The sequence below is a fragment of the Tetrao urogallus genome, assembly GCF_951394365.1.
Source record: "Tetrao urogallus genome assembly, chromosome: 11".
Classification (NCBI taxonomy): Eukaryota; Metazoa; Chordata; class Aves; order Galliformes; family Phasianidae; genus Tetrao; species Tetrao urogallus.
Window position 1 is genome coordinate 15,017,564 of NC_136824.1, and position 24,784 is coordinate 15,042,347.

The 24,784-nt window shown below is 38.6% G+C and overlaps 1 protein-coding gene across 2 annotated transcripts in view; it reads right to left on the minus strand.

Moving 5' to 3' along the window:
• Window positions 1–21,313, minus strand: part of OTUD7A (OTU deubiquitinase 7A) — a gene marked incomplete at both ends in the record, with an annotated part of 34,401 nt that extends 13,088 nt beyond the window's left edge. Inside the window, 6 exons of one of the 2 annotated variants that reach the window (XM_079541140.1) lie at window positions 2,999–3,111; window positions 3,478–3,605; window positions 5,463–5,564; window positions 9,187–9,405; window positions 11,639–11,821; window positions 21,163–21,313. In XM_079541140.1, the coding sequence (XP_079397266.1) occupies window positions 2,999–3,111; window positions 3,478–3,605; window positions 5,463–5,564; window positions 9,187–9,405; window positions 11,639–11,821; window positions 21,163–21,313 (896 nt within the window). The remainder of the gene's footprint in view (window positions 1–2,998; window positions 3,112–3,477; window positions 3,606–5,462; window positions 5,565–9,186; window positions 9,406–11,638; window positions 11,822–21,162) is intronic. The other variant, XM_079541141.1, reaches the window with a different exon arrangement.
• Between the last annotated feature and the right edge of the window lie 3,471 nt (window positions 21,314–24,784).

Consider the following 24,784-nt stretch of genomic DNA (forward strand, 5'->3'; position numbering starts at 1 on the left):
GGATGTGAAAGGAGTATCAGACAAGACTCACAGAATATACAGCAAGATTTGTCATATTTTCACCAGAAATTACAAAGCAAATGAGCACCTGTGAAATTCATCTACAGTCTAAACATCTATTCTCAACAGTATCACGAGTCAGAAATACAAATTCAACCACACAGTTGTATTTAAACCACCATGTATACAGAATCATAAAGGCTGGAAAGACCTCAATCATCAAGTCCAGCCATCAACCCATCACCACCACGTCCAAAAAACATGTCCTTAAATGCCATATCTACACAATGTGGTACTTGAGTCATGACTGCTCCCCCACTGGGATGGGATGCCCTTGGCCACCAAACCCAAACAAAAGAAAAGACAACCAAGTTGGAGAAACATCTACATCAACGAGGAGATAAACTTCATTACACACTGGACCTCAGCTGGCCAACTACAGCAGTGTATTTGAGGAACATCATCCCTCAAATAAGTTACTAAACAGTCACTACATACCAAAAACAATCACTGTCTTCATACTGAACCTAACAGGAAGAATTCTATACCACCACCTATGCAGGGGAAAGAGATGAAGTCTTCTCTCACAAGGTTTTAATGCCTGCAATAAACTTGTTTCAGACCAAATTTACTCCAACAAATAGGGAAGCACAATCATATAATACAATTTATCGACTAAGATTCTTAAATTCCTTAAGCTATTTGTTATCTTATTCATCTGAATAGTCTTATTTTCTCTATCTGTAAGAACTTCAAAAAGCCTTTTTCTTCCATACAGTGAAATGCAATTGCTAGGTTTGTTTTAAACATTTTTTTATGGAAAAGCTTACAAAACTTTTGACAGCAACAAGAGGGAAACAATGTAGAAGAGCATGTGCTAGTGACTGCTTGCTTGGAGTACATCACTGACTGGTAAACGTATTGGGATAATTCACTCCCCCAAAAAGGTAACACAGATAAAAGCATTTTTTTCCAATATGTACCATAATGGTTTGGATCAGACCCACAATACTGCATTAACCAAAGGGGATTAAAAATTATATCTCAAGTTCTGCTTTTTATTTCTTACTCTATAAAATCTCAAAACTTTTTTCTCAGGGACAAACAAGCTTGATAAAGCATTCATTAGTCGTAAGAAACATAAGCTAGTATAAAAGATGCACTATTTGCAATACTGAACCTTCTTCTATTTGCATCTGTTAACTGTTCCATATACTGAAATATATGAAATAGTGAGAAAGGAACAGCACTCCTGTAACAGACAAACATATAAAATAATACTTGTTTTTAGGTATTACCTTTATAAAAAAAGATCCAAACTAAATCCTCTGCAAGATGAGGGTCTTTGATGGATGCAGCAGTTTGGATATTTTCTTGAATTACTCTGAGTACCTAACCAAGTCTGAAAACCCAAATTACATATAGCTGAGAGATACTACCTTTGGAACATTCTGGTGTTGCTGCAGTAAACAAAATTCTAATGACACATGGAAAGACTACAGAAACCTTTCCTCTCTTCTTACCCATTTAAAATCACCTGACTTTTTTTAACAAGATGCCAACATCATATAAGACAGCAAGCCAGAAGCTGACATGCATGTCTAAAAATGAGTATCATCCACTTTCAAAGTATGTTTCAAAATACATTTTGCTTCACAGAAATGAAACAATTACAATAATCTATTTTTAAAAAAAAAACATTTACAGAAGGATGTGCAAATCCACTTCAAAATCAGACTTTGCTTCACAGTTGATTTGAAGTTGATTTGCTTGAAGGATTTTACATGTTGGGAACAAAAAGGCAGGAGCAAAGTTTTTCAGTGTTCCCTTCATCTACTTCTCCAACATTCAAGCCTCAGAAAGAACATATTCTCAGAACAGAAATCTGTGAAAGTTTAGTGACAGTTGCTGGTCACCTTTACACGTACTTCAATCTCAGAAATATATTAAAATTTGTAGGTGAATGAAGCAGCATAATTCCTAAGCTTGTCACTGAATTCTTTTGAAGCACATACAACTTCTGATGCTTTTGCTAATCCTGACACCAAAGGAGAATGCTTCATCTATAATTCAAAGACTAACCTGCAAGCTCTCTTAATATAGTACCTAAAGTAGAGAATGTAATAAACTCCATCTCAAAAATACTGTTTTGATGTTTCTTTTTCTTTGCAGAGTCTCTGTTATTTTGAACACTGGATGCATTGCATGATTCTTTTAAAGGAAAAATGAACTGCTCCGTATTTATCCTTACTTCTTTCCAATTTGAAAAAGAAATGTGAACCATGGAAAAACAATTTAAATTTGTTCTCTATACAACAGTGTGTGGTATTGCCTTTTGAACTGTCTGGGAAATAAAGGTAAAGTCTGCCAAATGCAACATTTCATGACATCTCTGACTGGAATATAGTGAAACTATAAACTACATGAAGTTTGCAGAATTAAAGACAGAAGCTGGGAAAACTAGTGGTAAATGGCCAAGTTTAAGAGAAATGTGAATTGAACTGCATTAGAAGACTAAAGCATATAAACAGAAAAATATCTACAAACATGGAAAACAAACTGAGAAGTAAAATTAAAACCAATCAATTAAAAAAAAATTAAAATAGAAGAAACTGAAAACAATTATGGCTGATGATTTGATCATCATCTTCCTTCTGCATTAGATTTCCCTATCCCCGGTATCACAAATTTAAAAGGAAAATGCAATATAATTTCAAATACAGTTTGAACTGTACATAAAGAATATATTGTACGTAAAAAATATTTTTTTGAACATTTTATTTCTTCATTATGTTTTATGCTTTGCCAACTTACTTTTCACATACAGTTTTCTTCGGGGGAGTCAGTAGCTAGAGGAAAAAACGAACTGAGTACACAAACCTAAATATTCTTCATTACAAAAACTAGAAAGAAAAACGAAAGCTCTTGCATTAAGGCTGGTTGATAGTCTTATACTTTGGAACAAATGCACTGCAAGATACACATACTCTGCACTCACCCACCACCAGTGCCTCCATTTTTGCTGAAATGCGTGCGAGGCTCACTTGACGCCAGCTTAAGCAGTTCATTCCACTCCCGCTCCCATTCTTCTTCTGTATACACTAAACCTGACTATGGGAGAGAATGAAACACATTTGTAGTTATGCTGGTAAAACAATCTGAGCAGAGCTCTGTAGTAGAATATGCAATTAACTTTTGAGCTTCTTACATGATACATTAATAGTTCAACATTCTTATTCAGATGAAAAGAATATTAATTTACTAGGAAGATCTAAGACACTAACTGTAAGAACTAACCGTGCATAGTTATGCCCACAAAGCTACAAATACATTTCATTCTGAGGTTCAAATTCTGAATACAAATCTCTCTCCCCAGTGCAGAATGGAAAAAGAAGGAATCTGATAGCAAATGAAACTTTCACAAAGTTCAGAATTGTTCTTTCTATGCTAACAAGGTTGCCTTTAGACCATACAGACCTCCTTATTCTGCTGGGTCTGTTGCCATCTCCACCTTCTTTTCAGTGCTTCCCTTTCAGCTCCACTTCTCATCATAGTGTAGAGCGCCTTCCGCAGAACAAGATCCCGGTCATGAAATCCCCACATTCCTACAGTATCACAAGAAGGCACTCAATTTTAAAGAAACTACATTAAAACAGATATAACAAGTACCAATATAATTAATATTGTCCTACGAGCAAAAGCAACATAGCTTATACATTATTTAAGACTTTTCTTGGCAAGAAATCTACTCATTATTTCTAATGTTTCCTTCTAAAAGGGTCAACATACAGATAAAGCAGTGAACAATCAAAGGGAATTTTAACAAAGCTTAAAGTTGGCCCAAAGAATGACAAGGATGTGAGCTGTTTCAGTATGTGCTCGCAGGTAACAAACTGTGCTGCAAGCAATGGAATATTCAACACACAGGTTACTTCTAGTTACTAGTTCCAGCTGCCAGCAGAGCTTGCAGACACAAGAATACTAATGACAACCGCAGGCTCTTCTGTGCATCACAGATGATGATTCTGACGCCCACAGGCGTCCACTCTTACACAGCATGATGGCCAATTTCTTTTGGCTTCAACATCCAAACAAAAAGCATTCAAGATGATTGGAAGTCTAAAAATACAACCAGCCACAGGCTTTCAAGCTCCTTTTCAGACAGTTCACAGATCTTCGGAGAGTCAAGCAGTAACCATGACAAAAGAACACTCTTTGAGACACATGCCCACAGACATCCAAGTTTCAGTTATATTATCAGCTGCTGGCATTAAATATGTATATTTCAAATTTTGCAAGTCAAAATACTTCCAGCATTTTTTGTAAATAATATACAATTCCTCTAAGCAAAAAATAGAGTAGGCAAAGATAAAAAGGATCCTTGGAAAAAATAATACATATATGTATCTTTTTACTATTATTTTCAAAAAGAACAGTCCCTTCAAAATGATTAAAAATCCTAATGTTTGTCACAAAATTGCTTTTTGGAGGTCTGCTGGTACAAGATTTTAGCGATGGGAACAACAGAAGAACCTTCCTCATGATAGTTATGATACGGAGCAAACAACAAAGACTTTTGGATTCACAGGTTTCTATTTATTTGATATAATTTGAAAAAAGGCTTCACAGATCTTGTATTAATGATTAATTAACTGGAAACTACTTTTCATAGAATCATGGAATGCTTTGAATTGGAAGGGATCTTTAAAGGTCACCCAATCCAACTCCCCTGCAGTGAACAGTGTCACCTGCAGCTAGATCAAGTGCTCAGAGCCCCATGCAGCCTGACCCTGAATGTCACCAGGGACGAGGCATACCTCATCTCTCTGGGCAACCTGTGCCAGTATGTCATAACCCATACAGTGAAAAACTTCTTGCTCGGACCCAGTCTGAATCTTCTCTCTTTGAGTTTGAAACCATTTCTATTTGTCCTATGACAACAGATACCACGAAACAGTCTGTTCCCTCTCCTTCTCAAAGCCCCCCTTCAGGCATTGAAATGCCATTCTCAGCTCTCCCCGAAGCTTTCCCTTCTCAAGGCTGAGTAGCCACAATTTGTCCAATTTTTAATTCACTCCAAAGTCTGTTTTCCATATAGTTGAAATCTTGAAGGAATGAGTAGAACTGTTTAACACAAGCCAGAGGACAACAAACAGAACTCCTTGCCCACAGTGAGGACAATCCCCCATATGTAAGGAAAATGCACACTGCTGTTTATGGAAAGGGTTTTTTGATATTGTTCCAATTATACTTGTGATATCACCTCACAAAATTTACACCTTCATCCCTCAAGAATGCCTACAACAATCAATTCTCCAAGTGAAGTTTGAAGAATGTATTGCTCCAGAACCAGACTTCTAATGGAATTCTTTGCATTCCATTTGTTTCTGAGCTTTCACTAGGCACAGAGCAAACTCATAAATATTTCTGGCAGAAGACTCCATGCACACATTCTTCCTTACCTAAAGAGGCAGCATGCAGGAGGCAGTTTCCATCACCTGTTGTGGCCAAGGGAAGAAGACGTTTGCAGCTTGTACACACTGTGGACCACCAGTTCAAACGACCTGAAAAGAAAGCATCCATTAAAATGACATAATGGGTACTAAAGGAAGGTGAGTACTGTGTAGAGTCACACGGTGATGATATGTAATGTTGAAGGCTATTTGAAACTGTCAGATTTAAATTAGAAAAAGAACCAACAATGTTACAATGATACCTTAATAGGCAGTTTGCTGACATGTGCTTAAGGAAAGAAGGCTGAAAAGAGCCTTTCTTTCACTTCTCCAGTAGACTGTACTTCCAGAAAACTGCCCATCTACAAAACCACTCACATACACTGACGTTCTTGAAATGTAATACTGAGCTGTGCATGTAGAAATAACTGTAGAAGTAAAACTGACCAAGTAAATGCTTCTTTTTGGGCTGATGCACCAGCAATACTGATGTACCAACCAGAATGCAAATCCAAAGTCATAAACTGAGATGGCACAGAAGTGTACAACTACGTACAACTGGCTACACATACCCAGCAGAGAGCTCCTGCTCAGTTTACCAGCTTATTTCATAATCAGAGATGTGTTTTTCAACGACATTACTGCATTCCATTTTAGTGTGAGAAAATACTTGCTGTTCATACTAGAACCGAATTACATAAACATGTATTCCAGAGAGGAAATGTATTCCAGAAAAGAGGAAATGAGTATCATTTTCTTGTAATTCTGATGGTTGTGACTCCAGCACCTGACATGTACTTGAAAGTCTGTTAAAAAATCTTAGCTAGGAAAACGCTCCTATTGTCTCAAATGCATTTATTTACATTTCTTTTAAAATCAAAGCTTAATTTTTAACAGTCTGAAATCAAACATTTTCATAACTTTAGGGATTTGTTTTCAGGAGTGTGAAACACAGGCAAAAATATGCAGCTGCATTATATGCTTCATAAAAATTAGTTTTCAGGTTCAGGTTTAGTTGTTATACTGAGTTATGTTTAAGGAAAGCAATAAAAAAACCCCACTGTGTTTAGAGCACTTTTTGTAGCTGTTCTGCTGCCCACGTGATGTATTTGAGAGCCCATCAGCACAGCAGTTTGGGTGCTGCCGGTACCTCCCCTGCAGCCAAACAGCTTCTCTGTCAGGCTACACCTTAACTGCACACAGCAGAAGCATGGTAACAGAAATCAACCTGCTGCAGTAAAATGCTTAGAATTATGTAATTCCTTTCACCCAGATCTCATTTAAGATTATCACAACCTGAGCCATCCTCCCTTGCAGAACTACACTGATTGCTACAAGAGCCCTCAGTCTGCACATACCCTGCACACTGACCTCATTCCAGGCAATAATGAGCAGCTGGGGTTACGAGATGCACAAAAGCCTCAAATGCTTTTATGAGTATATAAATTGTACACATTGATGAACTCTAAATGTCTAGGAGAAATTCAGAAGGCAATCACACAAATAGGAACAGACACACTGCAGTAGCAGAGAGAGACCAAGGAATGCTGTCTTAATCTGGGTCTTCTGTTTATGATCTGACAGAATTTTTGAGTGAAACAGGAGTTTCTCTACAGGTAGGAAGCAAACTGAACATCCTTTCACCTAAAGATATAATGGTAGCAAGTGCTTAAATATGTAGAAACAGAATTTAAAACCTTTTAAAGACATCCATCTCATTTGGGGATGTCAAACAAAATGTGCTACAGCCTTTTTTTTTTTTTTTTTTTTTTTAGCATTTTTGCACCCCCAATCTATGGTGTTCTTGGTTTTTTTTTTAGCAGTAATCTGCTGCTCCTTCTCTTGCCTAATCAGCTTTTTTTTTTTTTTCTTTTCCTCCTCCTATTGAAATTTATGCCCTTAAACCAGAACTCAAGCACACACATCTCTCCTCCCTTAACAGTATCTCAGCTACTGAAACGACAATCTTCCTCTTGCTCTTGTTAAAATAAGATCACAGTCGTTTGCAGGGAATACATCTTATCCACCAATGTTTTGATGTCACTGACTAAAGTGCAGTCAAACTGGGCCCTCTGTTGGTCAGAGACAATAAAACGTGTGATGCTAAGTGACACCTATTAATTCATGCTTCTCATTTCAGACAACACGTGTACAATGGCAGGCAATACAGGGAAACTGAGCATTTGTGGTCAGACAACAGGTCACTTTATATGACAACACTTGACATGAAAACACAGGTGTGCTTTGTTTTTTGTTTTGAGGGTTTTTTTTGTTTGTTTTTTTGTTTTTTTTTTAAATTAAGTATCTGCTGTTTGATCTGTTAAACTCATTTCAACTGAAGAATTCTTTCTCCAGAAAGTTTTAGGGTCATGACAGCCTCCTCTTCAGATACCAGGGGCCCCAGGCACAAAGAAACCTTCACAAAGCAAGTAGTAATGGGGGGACCAGCAGTCTTCACTAAGAGAAGTGCCAGGAACAAAACAGTTACTGGTTGTTTCCACTGCCGTAATATTTTATTAAAAAGCAAATTAGCTTTCCTAGTGTGAGTCAAGGTATTGCCCTGATTCAAGTAACATGAAGAAATGAATAAATGATTAATTCTAACTGTCAGAGAGGTCTGAAAGGAATACTCAGAAGCAGGAAATTCTAAGCAGGTTTCCATGGTATAATCCTGTAAGCATGTCTTTTTGCCACTTGCAATGATTTTGGACACACGTGAATGAGAGATAGGACTGCTGCTCTCTACCTCCTTACTCATCTTTTCTGCATTAAATAACTGAGCTGCTTACGAAGCAAATCCTGAACTGCATTTTAGAGTCTAAGGTTTTGAGGCAAACCAGCATTGACTGCTGGCTCCAGACCAGCACCCTAACTCTACGTTTTCTATCTCCTTTTGTTCTGTATTAGTAAAGCCCATTCTTCCATTTCCTAGCATGCAAGCTACATCCACGCTGGTATCTCAGTCCTACCACACCCTTCCATATGAGATTTATTTTTTGGACCAATACATCTGTCCCTGTATCTTCCACTCCCTGAAGTACACCATGCACATCCACTCTCTGATCTGTGGTCTCTGCAAGTTTCACTCTTCCAGGCTTAGGCTTATTTAGACACACAACCTTTAAGTCAATATCTCAGTACACTGAGCCCATACAGATGGGTTAATTTCATGGTTCATTAATAAACTTTCTGTTTCATCAGATAAAGATAATAATTTCAAATATGTTTCTCCATATCTATCGAAATTAAAACTTTAACTTAAAATGTTAAACTACTAATAAATATGAATTAATATAAAAAATAACTTTTCATGTTAGTAATGAACTATTACTTTCACAATCTTCAGTTTCTTATTACAAAAACAATAATCAATGTACAAGTTGCATATTTAAAAAATATTCTCAAGCTGCAACAGATCTTGAAGAGGTTTCCTTTGTTAGTTTGCAATTGTTAACTGCAATGACACTTCCTCACAAGCATTAGAAGCACCAAAATGACTCCTCCATCAGTCTTCCATTCCTTCCTTCTACATTATCTTTGAATTATTAGACAAATTTGACAGTATATAAAGTTTTAAGAGAGGATGAGGGCATGCATCATTCTGCAAAGCACAGTATTTCCTCCGGGATTTTTTTTTTCCTGTGCAAGACACCCAAATTCCAAAAATGAAGCATCATTAAAAACAGCAAAATATCAGATAACCCAACCACTGCCATCTGAAGTCCATACCCACCTGCTTGCTCCAAAGCAACCATTGTTGCCTGCTCAATTAAGTCACGTTCAATGAAGCTTCTGAAATCTTCGCTGTACACACTAAGGTCTGGTAGCTGGAATGTGTAGATGGGCATCTCCAAAGGAAATTGTTCATTGCTGCATTCATTTGCTACATGTGATCGAGCAAGAGAGACTATGGCTGAGCTGGCATGAGAAATGCCTCTGGAAAGCCGCTTTTCTGTAGAGAAGCCAAAGAGATTATAGACTGTAAGAATACACTGAAAAGCATCCAACATCGACAGTCTGGTGAATGTCTTTTCACTTTGGAATGTATTCTGCTTCTTGGGGGTTTATTTCTCCATACTGAATGATTGCTTAGTTCTCATTATGGATTCCCTATGGCAAATTATAGATGAACTGCACTCTCCTTCTTTCAAAACAGATTAATAGTAAAGAAATGGCATGAAAGAAAAGCGTTTTATTTTCAAGAAGTTCAAAAGTTATTCTTATGTTTCTAAAGATGCATTACAAGAAACAATTACTGGTGGACTTACAATGATCAATTATTGCTTTGAACTCTTAAATTAGGTTGACTTGTGAATCAAAAGATACAGCTTTCTGCAATCACTCCATATCGAATGCCGTAGTGTTTAATTTCAGAGCAATCCACCTGGACACAATTTTATCATCACTGTGATGAAATTCAGACAAACTCATTTTTTAGGCACAAGCATTTTTTAAAATCCTGATCCAAGGATCAATCCACAGTTCAAAACAAGCAATGACAATAGCAAGTCTGGTATAGAAGTATGTATTGTTTTAACTAAAATGATAGATTTCATTTCTCTGTTGACAAATGCCATAAACAAAACAGTCAATAATGGACTGACAAAGCAAAATAAGCATTAGAATCTTAAGAACAGAACAAATTACTACCATGTCATTTTACTTTTCTGTACATGTCCTTGGTATTAGCAAACAGGTAAGAGAAAAATTAATCAATAATACTCTGCAAGTGTTAAAAACCATAAATCATTCAGTTCAAACTGATATATTTTTGAACTTAGAATACGGGAAAGTTACAAAAATTGAGAAAAACTGTGCGTACCAGGAGTTCAGTAATACCAAAAGGGTTAGATCTGTTGACGTTGATAAAATGTTACAGGTAACAATTTTAAAGGGAACTGAAATAGTTATATCTCTGAAAGCAACTTCATTTTTTAAACAAAGACCAACTGTAATATGCCTCTTGTTCTCGTCTGACATAACTGAAACTGCCTACATCAGTTTCAGAGCTTTAGTAAGCAATAGCTCTCTGATCGTGAAGAGGTCAGGAAGGATTTCAGTTACCCATGCAACATAACTTTTAGCCAGACTTATACCACAGAACCCACTGCAGAGACAAAACCATCAGACAGACATTTCAGTGTAAACTTGGTAGTATACTAATATGGATTTTTACAGTGAGTTGGATCCTAATAAGGATGAAAGCAACAGTTTTACCAACTACAGTGTGCTACTCTTCGTCCCTTTATCTGTATTTCATGCTCTCAGGAGTCATAAGAAGCAATGCAGTTCCTTTTCTACTGGTGGAAGTTATCCATTTAAAATAGAGCTTCACTGATACTTGTGAGCACTGATGATGTTTCCCGTCTGATAGAAGGGATGAGCTGGCAGGAAAAGGGAAGGCTTTCTGTTCCAACTGCATAGAAAGCTCTGCTGAAATCACCACGCTACTGCTGTTGCTTTCCTACTTGAGAAGCTGTCAGAGCTGCAAATTAACCTTAGTGGTAACTACAGTTCCTTGATAATTAACATGAAAAAGAAATGCATTTCAACAATCCAAGCAAGAGAGTGAAAACTTGAAACAGAATTGCATGCAAAAAAAGTAAATCCTAATGCTTGTGATGCTGTACTGCAAATCTGCTGCCTGAGGTACATGACTCATTTTAGTTCTGAAGGTTTCAATTTCTATTTTGTGAGACTTGAGAAGGGATGTTCTTTCTTCAGGGGAGCCATAAGGGATCAAAAATTAAAAGCTGAAATTTATTCATAGATTTCATACATCCTAATCAAATACTACGAAAAAGAATGCAAAGGCAGAAATATGGATTATTTATTAAAAAAACAGCTTTTTTGTGTCTCATGTAGTATAAAAGTACTACCTGAAGCACTACATACAGTAGTGGTCTCTGACACCCTCTAATTCCCTTTTGTACCACAGGACTGCCTAGGAATAGTGTATTTCTGTACTTGAATTGCTCATTAAAAACAAACAAACAACTTGTAGAGCTGAGGCAAAGCCTGTGACAGCTGAAAAATGCAATGCATAGCATCTCTGCAAAGCCTGTCACAGTGACGTGGATCACAGGCTGGCTGCCAGTGATTTCAACCTCCCTGCAGACACACAAAACTCACAAGCAGACCACCTAGAAAGCTGCTCCCCAGAAGCCCCAGAGAAGAGCTCTTACCTTGAGCGATGTCATCCTGCCGCTGCAGGCAGGGCCGCTCGGCCTTTGTCACCTGAGGAGGCTGCTCGGGCTCGGGCTGCTTGCAGTACTTGCCCTCATTGAACACCTGCGGCAGGTTGGCGGTGTGCACCTGCCGGAGCTGCTCATAGTCACTTAAAGCTGCTGTCAAGTCCCAGTTTTTGCCTGCCAAACAAAAAAAAAAAAAAAAAAAAGGACATCTGCTCAGGACAGTCTGAGAGCAGACTGGGGGCCTGGAAACCATCCCCTGTGCATTTAGAACAAACTTAAACAGAGAAATCATTCTCACTTAGAGCATCAGCTTTTGGAAAAAAACATTTACAACTGCTCCTTCCTGAACAAAAATGCACAGTTGATAAACACCTTGAAAGTGCACAGCAAACAGACATGGATACAACTCTTTTCTCTCTTGCATGTGTTCTCGGTTTGTTTTCTATTATTTGTATCTGTAGAACACACGGCCTTCTGCACCCATCCACTGCTGCACATTTGTTTGAATTTATTGCAATGTTTCAGCATTCCCCTTTTCAGGAGGTGAAATGTCCTCATGCTGCTCTCCAGTACGCCAACCACAGTAAGACACACTGTCCCTCAGTTGGGTTCCATCACCTCACACTGTCCCTCTCTAGCCAACAGGAGAACAGACCTCTCAGTGGAAGAGACCTCAACATGAGTAATCCTCGCTTGCTCAGAGTTGAGCACGCGCTTTGTCAGATCACGTCTCACACTCCTTAACAACAAAACTCAGGCACACCTCAGGCAGCCCACACTGGCTGTACTGTTACTAGATTCTGTATTTTTCAGGCTGATAACACTCATAACACTTATGCAGCAAGACCTGAGCAACATGCTGTTTATTTAGGATTTAGTGTTTTTTTTAATGTCTCTGTTTTTGCTAAAACAGCATAGATTAGCAGCACTGCAACAGTTAACAAATTCATCTTCTTTCAATTGTTAACAATAGACATCATACAATTAGGGACATTCATCATTAATCAGCAGGAATAGCAAGCATGCAATTACAAAGCCACACTCACAACCTTCACAAATCCACCTACTCCAATATGTTAAAAAGAACATTTAAAAGGTCACCAGCAATTCCTGATTTAGTGACAAACAGCATGCCAGAAAGGATGCAACCTTAGACAGAGAACTAAGAGAGCTCTAAGTAGTGAGGACCACAGCAAAGGTCAGTGTGCAACAATACACATATACAGTACTTCAGCAAAGGGTATTTTAAGAAGGACAGGAACTGCAGCTTGAAGTTGAACAGGACCAAAAACATGGAGGGAAAAAAAATGATGCAAAAGGGGAACAGAGAGGTTAGAGAGGACAACGATGCTGAACAGGAAACTAAGTTAAGAGGAAGAGAGGACATAATTATTCAAAATGACAAATACAATGGGAAAATAAGTATTTTGGCAAAATGACAGTATAACTAAAACGAACACATCTTTCAGAATTTTAAACTATTCTAATAGAAGGCAATATTTGCCCAGCTACTTTACTTTCAATGTCATTTTTTCATTCTTAATGAAAATAGCATGCAAATGCAATACCTTTCCGAAAACAAAGACTACTGAAGAAGTAGTGTAACAGTATAAATCCGAATGCTTTTGCCAGCATGTCTTACATATTTTACTACCATTGCATGTACATTTTACAAGTCACAGAAAACAAATCACAATCAAGTGTTGCTAAAGATAATGCAAAGCTTCTGCAGAACTAAACCTACATCAAAAATTCAAAAAACTGAAAAATAATTATAATAATTAAAAAGCCAACCAAATAAAGTCTCCCTGTCTGCAGGACAGAAGTCTTGCTGGCAAACAAATCCTACATTTTCACTCCTTCAAAAACTAGTGTAGAGTCACTGCCTTGTGACTCAAATATTCCATACTGCCGTATACAAAGGTGTTCTTAGAATAGCAGCTGTGCCACAAATACGAAGTAGCAGCTGTTAGGTGGAAGGAACATCATCTCCTCATTTAGCCTATTACACTGACCCTGCATTTTACACAAGACTGCACAGTGGCTCGGTAACAAAGCAGTTAAACAGCAACAGAGTTTTCAGCAAGAATGCTCAGTTCAGGCAGCCCTTTCCCTGTGGGGATGAAATCTACCTGCAAGGACGTACAGCCGCAGAAATTTACAAAGCACCAGACACAAATCTGGTGTTTGGCAGGGTGTATAACTTATTTCTAAAAACAAAGTCCAGGACTCTTACTCCATCTATGCTCTGTGCCATCTTTCAGCTTAGATTTTGAGCCATTATGCACAGCAGAAAGTAAAACAGCTTTGATCTCTACACTACTGCCTTCCTTCCAAGAAGGCAGAAAAGAGTTCTTAGCTGAAAATGTTGGCTGCAAGGCTGAGAGGAAAAATGAGAAAGTCCTACCATCAGGTGCTCCTTATAAACAAAGACATAGCCCAAGATCAATCAATTTAAAGCTCTTATAGAATCATATCTGTTCCTGGAGTTACATCAGTACCCCATTTCACAAGAGAACGCAGTAAGGCCTGAAGCCTGTGAACCGACTGAACTCCCTAAAACAGAGGAAACCCTTTAAAATTCTTCTTTTTCCTATCAGCCTCAATTAGTTATGTCCAGATTTGATGTTAATTTATGTGTTCCTGATGCATAAGGGAAGTGGAAAGCGTTCACCTTTGGCACAATGGAAATTAAAAGCTGAATGTGGCTGGTGCATTTTGTGACAGACCGGACTCCTCCTGGAACACATGTAGGTCTCCGTGTTTTGTGTGATGCTGCTGGCTGACAGGCTCATAATAGCCAATAATTATATGAGATCATCATAATTATATAAGATCATCAATCTCATTTAGAGATTTAGGACCAGAAGTGAAGATTATTAACAAACAACACCGTTCAGTCGTTCCAGTATCTTGATGAAAGCTACTCAGGAGCCCTTATGTACGCGTTTCAGCTGAACCATGACAACCTCAACTCTTTAATGGAACATGTGTCTAGCTGTATGTGCTGGTAAAGTTAGAAGAACTATTCTGAACTCAGCAAGTTCTGGCCTTTTATCCTCACTATTTCATAGACTTTTTTTCACAGGACTCTCTCCAAATGTTTAGAATTTGGACTGCAGGTACAATTCAGAATTATAAGCTATGTAAAAATAAATACGATGAGAAAAAGCTAAGGAACACCCCTTCCAACTGCAAAAACTCTTTTACCTCTTCAGTTACTTCTCTTTCACTGGACACCATCTCCTGTATTTATTAAAACTAAGAGAAAAAAGATGACTAATATAGAAAGGCATCTGGAGAAATAGAAAACAGCCTCTGATTTTCCAGACAATTAACAGATTCTTAGTTCTTATCAACATAGAGTGACCAGTGAACAATTAACAGAACAGATTAATTAAAAAAAAACAAACCAAAACAAAAAACACCTTCCCTCAACCGGATAATCATTTAAGATAGAAAGTTTACCATTATCTTCTTTTCCACCTGAGGATGTCCATTCTGCTAACAGAACAACGCACAAGCTGACTTTAAATGAAATCAACTCTTCCTATTTGGCACAATGCAGATTAACATGGATAATGACAGGCAAAGGAAAGGAATTCTAGATCAGCTTCACTCTTTCTGAAAAACTTGGGTGTAAAACCAGGCTAGTATTACACCACATGTTTTAAAATGAGTTTAATTTTTGTTCAAACTCTCAAATAATAGCATAGCAAGGACACAATTTTTTCCCATTTCCTGCTTGATTGCAAAGTCACTCAAGATGAACAGACAGCTGGAAATGACAATTTTGATCTCTGTGGAATAAGACATTGATAGCTACTCAGTTTCTTCTTCCTTTGCCAAGTCTTCCACAAGAGAACTATAAAAGGAACTGCCTGAGGGAAAGAATAAGAAGCTATTTTGGGAGAGATGGTTTTGTACAATCATATGACAACACTGTAAATTTCCCCACCAATTATGTTGTGGTTTTTTTGTTTTGTTTTGTTGTTGGTTTTTTTTGTTTTTTGTTATTGTTGTTTTTTCTTTTAATTCTGCTGTTCTCAGAAGGAAACATCTTTCTACTGCTTCTCTTAACCTCCATGGGTCAGTCCCCTTGAACACACACATTCCATAACTCAGCCAATCTCCTGATTCTTATTAATGCTGAACTACACACACCTCAATTAAGTTCCACAGAAATCCGGAAATAGATATCAATTATTTCTATGTAATGGTTAAATATGACACAAATAAACAGTCAAGCAGAAAAAGCAAAGCAAAGATACTGTTGTTTATGCAAATAAAGGCTGAACACAGTCATATAAACGAACAAAACCACTTACATAAGTACATACAGCTTCTCACTTAAATATATATTATTGCTGCAGTTTAATTTCTTTCTTCTTTCCATCATTATTACATACACTGAATTTCACAGATCTCCTTCACCTGATGTTGTCTATAGTACTGGCATTTCAATACATCTCATCCTGTCTAATCCCTTATCCTCCTTACTAATCACGTGATCACTGCCTGCATACCTCCTGCTGTCTGAAAACTAACCTGTTACCTGATCTCTTAGCAACCTCCACGCTTACCCATGCCTATACAGAAAGTCTGTGACTACAGAAGGACATCATTAGAGCTTTAGACCAGACAGCCATAACAATGCTTTAACTTACTCTTCTTTTCATAAAGGCAAGCGCGTGCTCCTGGTTAGCTATTAAAATCAATATTGAACACTATTATTCTCAAAACAAAGCTACTGCTACCGTTTAAGTAGAATCAGTTTTACCACTGTAAAAGTGTATGAAGAGCGTATTTTGAATGAGATTTAAAGCTCACTATATATTTTCAGCAATTAAACACTAACCACTGAAAAATACAATGGAGGAAAGGAAAGCCTGTACCAAAACCAGGCACCTGAAATAGTGGTACTGACCTGTAGGAAGCAGCAACAGATCTTCCAAGTAAGGAAGACTGAGTAGAAACATGTAACTCACAGATGCTACAACATTACACATTAGGTGGATTCAATAGAATACAATGCTTTTCTGGTTTTCTAATTTTCAAAAATAAGGCTAATATAATGAAAATACAATTGGTTTTATGTTTCAATTTAATGAAAAAACTCTTTTATAGTAATATAGAACAAGCTGTCCCTGTCTATTCCAAACTGGGTCAAATTTAAATAGTATTTGCTTGTCCTTCAGCCATCCAGTTTTGTTAATTAGTAATATCCTCATGAAAGACAGGACAGTAATACCAGCAAGCCTAAATTTAAAATTAGAAAAAATGTATTTTGGAAGAAGACACAATGGAAAAGAACTGGCAAAAGAAACGACAATACGGACTTGGTCCCCAAGATGCATTGAGGGATTTGAATGCTATTTTATGAAGTGATTTTAAACTTAAAAAAGATGTAAATGTTCACTCTGTGCTTTAGTGTACAGTCAGTCCAAAAGAAAGCCTCTGTCTCAAGGAATTTCGTGAAAGGCTGTTCGCATGACATTTACAGTACTGGAAAAGCTATTGCTTTCAGATAAGTTCACTGAATAAACTTTTGTGTGTTTGCATTCCACATACACACACGTGTTTGAGGTCTTCATAATCACACAAGAGCAAAGAACTCAGGTCCGTATGAGATATTTTTGATATGAAATGATCTGCTTCAAGCACAACCAATGCCTAAACCATCACAATGTATAGCATCAGATCCAGTTTCCAGGTCTCCAGAGTCAAATGCTGCTCAGAAAGCCAAGCAACTGCCACAGCCATTCTACCTACTCTGTAATTTGCTGACAGATGTTGCGCTCACACTCTCCTCAACCTGTGGGGTTTTTTTTTTGTTTTGTTTTGGTTTTTTACTATCTGGTACAGACAGTAAATAGTTTCTGGTGTCCCTTACTTCCACAGGGACATATTCCTTGTTCTTTGCTCGCCTCCTAATTACTAAGCATCAGGATTTATGATGTCTTGGAGATGCCATGATTCTGAAGACACCTATTTGATGTTCAGGCTCTCAGAAGTTAATTCTCATTGGATGTTTACTTCAACGTCTCTGCAAGACCAGAGAAGGTGTAAAGTGCTGTCAACCAAGAAGCCTCCCTGGAGGCTTGACCAACAAGAAGGAGCATTGAAAAGTCTTGTAGTCATGACCAAGCTAACAGAAATGTGCTTCCCATTTTAATAATTCACCCATAATAGCAACTATGAATTTTAGTACTGTAAGTAAAAAGCTGTTCTCTTAATTAAAAAGAATGATAAAAATAGCCTAAGTGGTACACAGCAGCATTCAGGCAACGAATGCCAGAAGTGCTGAGGAAGAAAAAGCCCTTCAACAAAAAACATATAGGAAGGTACCAAGAGGAACAAAGCAATCAAAAACAAGCATGAATTGTTCTCTGCACTAGACACTGCCAGCAACTATTATGTTTGACAAGTACTGCAGTTCCTGATGGAATACAGGTTCTGATGTGGAGACAGATCACCTGCAGAATTCAGCCCAGAAATAGCTCACTCAGCTACTGCTCAGGCATGATGGCACACAGTGAGCAGAAAAAAAATATTGATACTGCTACAAAGAAGGGGAGAATTAAGAAGTCCCCCACCAATCCTCATCTTAAAGACAAAACAGGATTAATCAAAACTCTGTGGGTCAATGACATAAAGGTGTATGCTACCCAGGCACTGAAAACAGATATTTTCCCAGAGCCATGCTGGAAAATAATCTTATTTTTTCAATTCTAATATACAGTCAAATGAAAAACAAAAAATCAGTGAATTGCTCATGACACATGGCTCTATGACCTATCAGACTGTAATCTCAAGTTTTAAAAGCTTTCTTCAGAAGGAAAGCTGTGCTGCTTATAAATCTACCAATATATGAGAATAAACTGTAATGGAACAAAGGATCTTTAAAACGTCCAAAAACTCAAGAAACCCTAAAAAGCAAGACAGATGACATATTATAGTGTACCTGCATGTGTTGTTAAGTGTTAAGCCCCTTCCGCCTCCACATCTTTCCTTGACTATTCTTTAAGTCTGTACATTTTTAAGTTCCCACAGCTTTACCACGTGAATACAAAACAGCAAGCAGCCCAGAACTGGCCGTTCAGACTAAGTAAATAGAAATGAAACATTATTCATTGGAAAAATATCAACTAAGCAATTATTATTGCAATTTTAACCACCAATGAATAGCTGATTAGACAGCTGTGGGACTTTCACAAATGTATTTAAAAGACACTGTAGTACCATGAAATTGATTTTAATTTCTTATGTAGAACTAAGAAAACCAAAGCCAATTTTTTACTTTTGATGCAGCTTTTAAAGTCTGCATTTACATCTATTTTCAGATGTGCATAGCAAAATTCTCAAAGAACTGAACAAATGCTTTTGAGCCTGTGAAATGTGAGCTCCTTATCAGTTAAACAACTACACAGAATATTAGAATTTGTTATCTTGAAATGTCAGAGCAAGCATGTATTGACCACAAGCTCCTCGTACTATACTAAAGCATAGCCAAAGATACAAGCAACAGTATAAATAATGTGACTGCCAAAAGGCAAACTTTGTTCTGTATGCAACACTAGAAAGGTATATACTCACATAACCAAAGGAATTCTTTATACATTCTTTTGAATGATAGAGAAAATACAAAATCAAGGCTTCCAGCTCTGCATGTTTCACTTGCCAAAAACTTAACAGAAACTGATTATACTACTTTTTATTCCATGATACTAATAGCTGTCAAGAAGAGCCAAACATACACAAGCTAGAATCAATTCAGGACTTTTTATTTTTATGTTTAAAAAACAAACAAACTGAAGGAACTAGTCACGTCACCAGCAGTGGGTCCAATCTTGCCCAACTTCAGTGACCTGGATGAAGGGATAAAGTCCACCCTCAGCAAGTTTGCTGATGATACTAAGCTGGGAGGAGTGGCTGACACACCAGAAGGTTGTGCTACCATTCAACAAGACCTGGGACAGGCTGGAGAGCTGGGCAGGGAGGAACCAGATGAGGTTTAAGAAACCAAGTGTAGAGTCTTGCACTTGGGGGTGCATGTATCAGTACAGGTTAGGGAATGACCTGCTGAAGAGGAGTTCTGTGGAAAAGGACCTGGGTGTTCTGGTGGACGACAACAGGTTGGCTGTAGCCAGCAGTGTGCCCTGGTGACCAAGAAGGCCAATGGGATTCTGGGGTGCATTAAAAAGAGCGTGGCCAGCAGGTCAAGGGAGGTGATCCTCCCCTTCTACTCTGCCTGATGAGGCCATATTTAGAATACTGTTTCCAGTTCTGGGCTCTCCAAAAAGACAGAAATCTCCTAGAAGGAGTCCAGCAGAGGGCCCTTTATCATCTCCCATATGAGGAAAAGCTGAGTAACCTGGGTCTGTTCAGTCTGAGGAAAAGAAGGCTGAGGGAGGGAGATCTGATTAATGTTTGTAAATATCTGAAGAGAGGTGGGAGGCAAACGGAAAGGCCAGGTTCTTCTCAGTGATACACAGCATAGGACAAGAAGTCCAGCCTAAAGCTGGAATGTAGGAAGTTCCATACAAACATGCAGAAGAATCTTTACAGTGTGATGGAGCACTGAAATAGGTTGTCTAGAGAGGTTACAGAGCCTCCTTCTATGGAGATATGCAAGACTCATCTGAATGCCTACCTGTGCAACCTATTGTGGAGAACCTACTTTGGGAGGGAGGTTGGACTCAACCTACTGAAGACCCTTTCAACCCCTGCAATTTTGTGATTCTGAGTGGAACCACTGAATGAGAACACCTTTTTCTATCTCTACCTTCATTCCAAATCAAGAATGGACACTTCCTGGAATTCGTGTCAGACAAAGTAAGCAGAACGTTTTGGTCAGACAAGTAACTGTACTCAATACAAAGCTCAAAAGAAAAAAAAAAACTGCAGGGATTTTACTAATTGTCTACTAGATAGAGAGATGCAGGTGATTTTCACCAAAAGTCAAAGAAAGGAGATGCTTTCAAAATCAAAGATATTCTTCCGCTTTTAAGCTTCTAACTTAAGGCTACAATGAAATAACTAAAAAGACGCAGCTATTTTTCTGATAGTCTCTTAGATGTTTTAAACACAGCAGCCATTGGACTCCCATTCCATCAAGCTGGAATTAGGCACATATATTGGACCCCAAAACATCTCCGGTTTGTCTACAGTACAACCATTTCAGGCTCAACTGCTTTGGCCAGTGACTCAAAACATTTAAAACTGCTTTCAGACAGCTAAAAATTACGAACCTAAGCTAAAGCCTACGATCCTATTCCCTGGGGAATGATTGTCAGTAAGTTAAAACAAGCAATTTAACATACTAAGAACTTTTCAAGGTTTTTGCCAAAAACACCTACTTTGATGATGTCTATGGTCAACTGACTACAAGAGTTGGCTTACTAACCAAAATACTAAAAAATGTCTGTCAACAGAGACTAGAGTTTCTTTCTATTACTGGTTCTTGCTTTAAGAAAGTGGCAGGCATTGGAAATAGTTGTGTCCTGAAAGCTTACCTTCTAGTAAGTCTCTGGCCAGACCTGGCTCTGCCCCTGTGGACCGAACAAAGTCTGACAGGACTGCATCCATATCAAGAGTCATGTGATCATTCAGAGATGCTGCCAGACATGAGGCAGCAGCAGGACTCACCGATTGGCTAGAAGGCATCCATCTGCCAAGGAGAAAAAGAAACAAAGTTATGGAACATACTCCAAAATGATGGAAATGTTTTTCCTCTCTTCATCAAACAGTGCTAATAGAAATGCTAGAACATACAAGTTATGATATTTAACAGCATTTATCATTCATCTCTGCCTTAGCCTAGAAGCTTTTGGTCACTCACGCTTTCTTCCTATTTCTCTTTTTTTATTATTTTTTAACATTTCGTATTTTTTATCGATTTTTCTTATCTGCAGCCTCTGAGTAATTCCACCACTTGAAGAATCAAACTAAATGTATGCACTTTTCATTCCAAACACAATGACCATATCATTGTCTGCATGGATAGAAATTCTCATACACTGAATTTAGCAAATATTTAAATGTTTGACTAGCCTCCAGCTCTTTTGCTTTACTAATGCTAACACATGTAGGACAGAGTTCAGTATTTGTTCTTTTATCTACTCTCTCTCTACCACTTCCGTAACTTATTGTTTCCCCATTACGCTGTCAGGCTCAGATGGACTTTACTAACTAACTTCCTAGGTTTGTGACTAACACAGTGCCGATAACACATCTATGTTCTAGCCATTGCTAAGAAGTGCTTACACAGCATCAAGGCCATCTCTGTTTCTCACCCTGCCCATCCAGAGGCTGTGAAGGAACAGAAGTATGACAGTGACCCCCGCACACCAAAGGGACGTTCCACGCCATGTAAATATCATGCACGCTAATAAAACTGGAAGAGAATCTTTCTAAAGTAGCTGTTGCTTGGAGACTGGTTAGGCATCAGTCTGCTTGTGGGAGGTGGTGAGTGATTGTCTTTGCGTCACTTGCTTTCCCCCCCACCTCCTCCATCCTTCATTTTAATTAAACTGCTGCTATCTTGATCCATGACTTTTTCCTCCTTTTGGCTCTTCCAGTTTTCTCCCATCTCTCTCTGTAGGGCTAGGGGGACAGTGACTGAGCAGCTGGTGGGTGCTTAGCTGCTGGACAGGATTAGCAAACTCAGGGCTTGTTAAGGACAGCAAACAGCAACAGAGGAAAGCAACGTTGTTTTCTTTGCATGGGAGAATAATCAAACAAAACTGGCCTAAAGTCTAATTTGCTATTTGACCCATGTATTGCTGCCATCTCCCAGTTCTCCAGAAATGATCTCATTAAGACAATAATTTTATCTTTCCCCTCCTACTCCTCCTCCTCTCCTTTCCCTCACTTTGTGAGGAAATGAAGAACGGCAACACCCTCCTCTCTCTAGGATAGACGCCTCCTGCCTTGCTGAAACAGCCCTTCAGTGTCTCAGATATAGATGTGTAACCAGAATGCTCATATGATACAGAAAGATTGCAGGTGCCAACCAGGTAGAGGGAATTACCACCTGTCTTCTCTGACACTGTGGTATGGAGGTCTAATTGGGAAAGACAAAGTCATTAGCAGCTCAGATCCACCCCTGTGGGCTAGACAGTCCACAAAAGGACTAGAAAAGGGCAAAAATCCACATATTCTGCATACAGCTTCTGTTCAGTATAAAGGCAAAGCATCCTCTGAAAGAAGACCTTGCAAACTACCAAGGCAAACGGACCAGAGTTAAGAATGGTATCCAGTATATGAGGCAATTAGCAGTGGTTGGAGGTGCTTTACAGCAACCTGGAGAGCAACCAGTCCTCCAAAAATTTACATGAAGTCCAGCATGTGCAGTCTGTGTCACTGAAGTTTGTACGGAACACACCAAGGCCAAATATCAGCACCTCAGCAACAATGAACTGGACAGCCACTGAGGTACCAGCTGAGGACAAATTAGCCTGCTGGTCTCAGAATATGCAGCACATTCCTTTTTAAAAAGAAAAGCTCAAGTGGAAAGCACAGCATAAAGGTGCCCAGTATAAATTACATCACTGTCATACACCGAGACAGTCACAGATAACTGACGTTCCAATTAATAAACCTCAGCCAGGTGACCTCCAGGCAAACAATTCAACAGAGCACAAAGCACACTGCAGCTGAACACAGAGCATCCTTCCAGACTCCAGCATTTCTGTAGCTGACTTTCTGGTGGAAAAACCCTCTCCACAAAGCAAAAAATAAAAAACAAAAAACAAAAACCAACACCTGCAACAAGGAAGCACCAAAAACTTGGACCGACTGAGGTTCAGCTGGGACAGTTAGGAAAGGAAGGTCCTAGCTAAAGTTCACTTCTCTTCCTTTTTTCTTTTTCTGAATAAAGCAATTAGAGCACTAGTTAACGCAGCCAGGTACACATAAGTCTTCACTCCTTTTAGTAAGTAGTTATACCTAACTCCTGCCCTGACTCCCATCTCTTCAGGGCTTCCTAAAGCTGTCATCATGCAGTACCAGTTTAATCATTATCACAGACTTTTTTCTACTTCATGCAGGATTTCTCATCCCAAGGCCAAGTGGCTCAGTTTTAGCATCCTGCTGCCAGCTGTGAACACCAGCATGGCACTGAGGCAGCCCTGCACAGGGCCATGCCCAGCTGCCAGCAGCAGAACTCCAGAAATCCGAGGAGATGGTGCTGCAGACACAGCCTGTGGGGCTGGTTCCAGCCAGCTATGCCATGACAGTGCAGGACACGGTGCCTCTCTGCAAGCAGTCTTGCTTGATATTAATTTGGAAGGTCGGCTTTGAAAGAGTGAGAAAACAAGCTGATATTACTGTGTTTTGTATCTACTTTTCTTTTTTTTCCTAGAGAAGTCAAACCCAGCCTTCAACATAATGTTTATAAAATAAGGAAAGAGAAATTTAAGCTGGCACCTTGAGAGTAGCTAGTAAAATAGCTGGCATCCAAAACAATTATGCTAAAGGTATTCCCCTGCTCATTGCAGGGGAGTTGGATTAGATGACCCATAAAGGTCCCTTCCAACTCAAATAATCCCACAATTCTACGATCTCCTTATTCTAGCCTGCCTACACTGTTGTAGAAACAGTGCAAAGCTGGTCCAAAACTGGACCACGTTTAACACACAACTTAAGCACAGGTGCGGATCTTACTCCCATTCTATTTGTCATTGGTCAACATCTACACTTAAATATGAATTAGATCATTCCTGTTAACTCCTCACAGGCTCAGATGCAACTTTGCCACGTGTAAGGATGAACACCGACATTCCCTACTGGGAACAGATGATATGGGCTGGCTCTTGCTTGTACCACAGCTACAGAGGAATCAAACTGAAGAATAATTAATTAATTAATAGAAGGAAGCAGTTGATTTCCCTGTTACCTAAAGGAACTAAGGTCCTTTCCAAAGGATCACCATGGGACAGGAAACATTTCTAATAGTTAGAAGAGGTGGGGTAAAAAAAGGAAACCTGGAAGTATTGAAATGGAAGTATTGAAACTTAAAAAGGAATGTTGCACTTTCTTTTTCTTTACTTTAAGAGTACTACCTTGGTCAATCATGGCCAAAGTCAACATGTAAGCTCTGCAGCAACTGAAGCCTTTTTTCTCTGTTTAAATAAA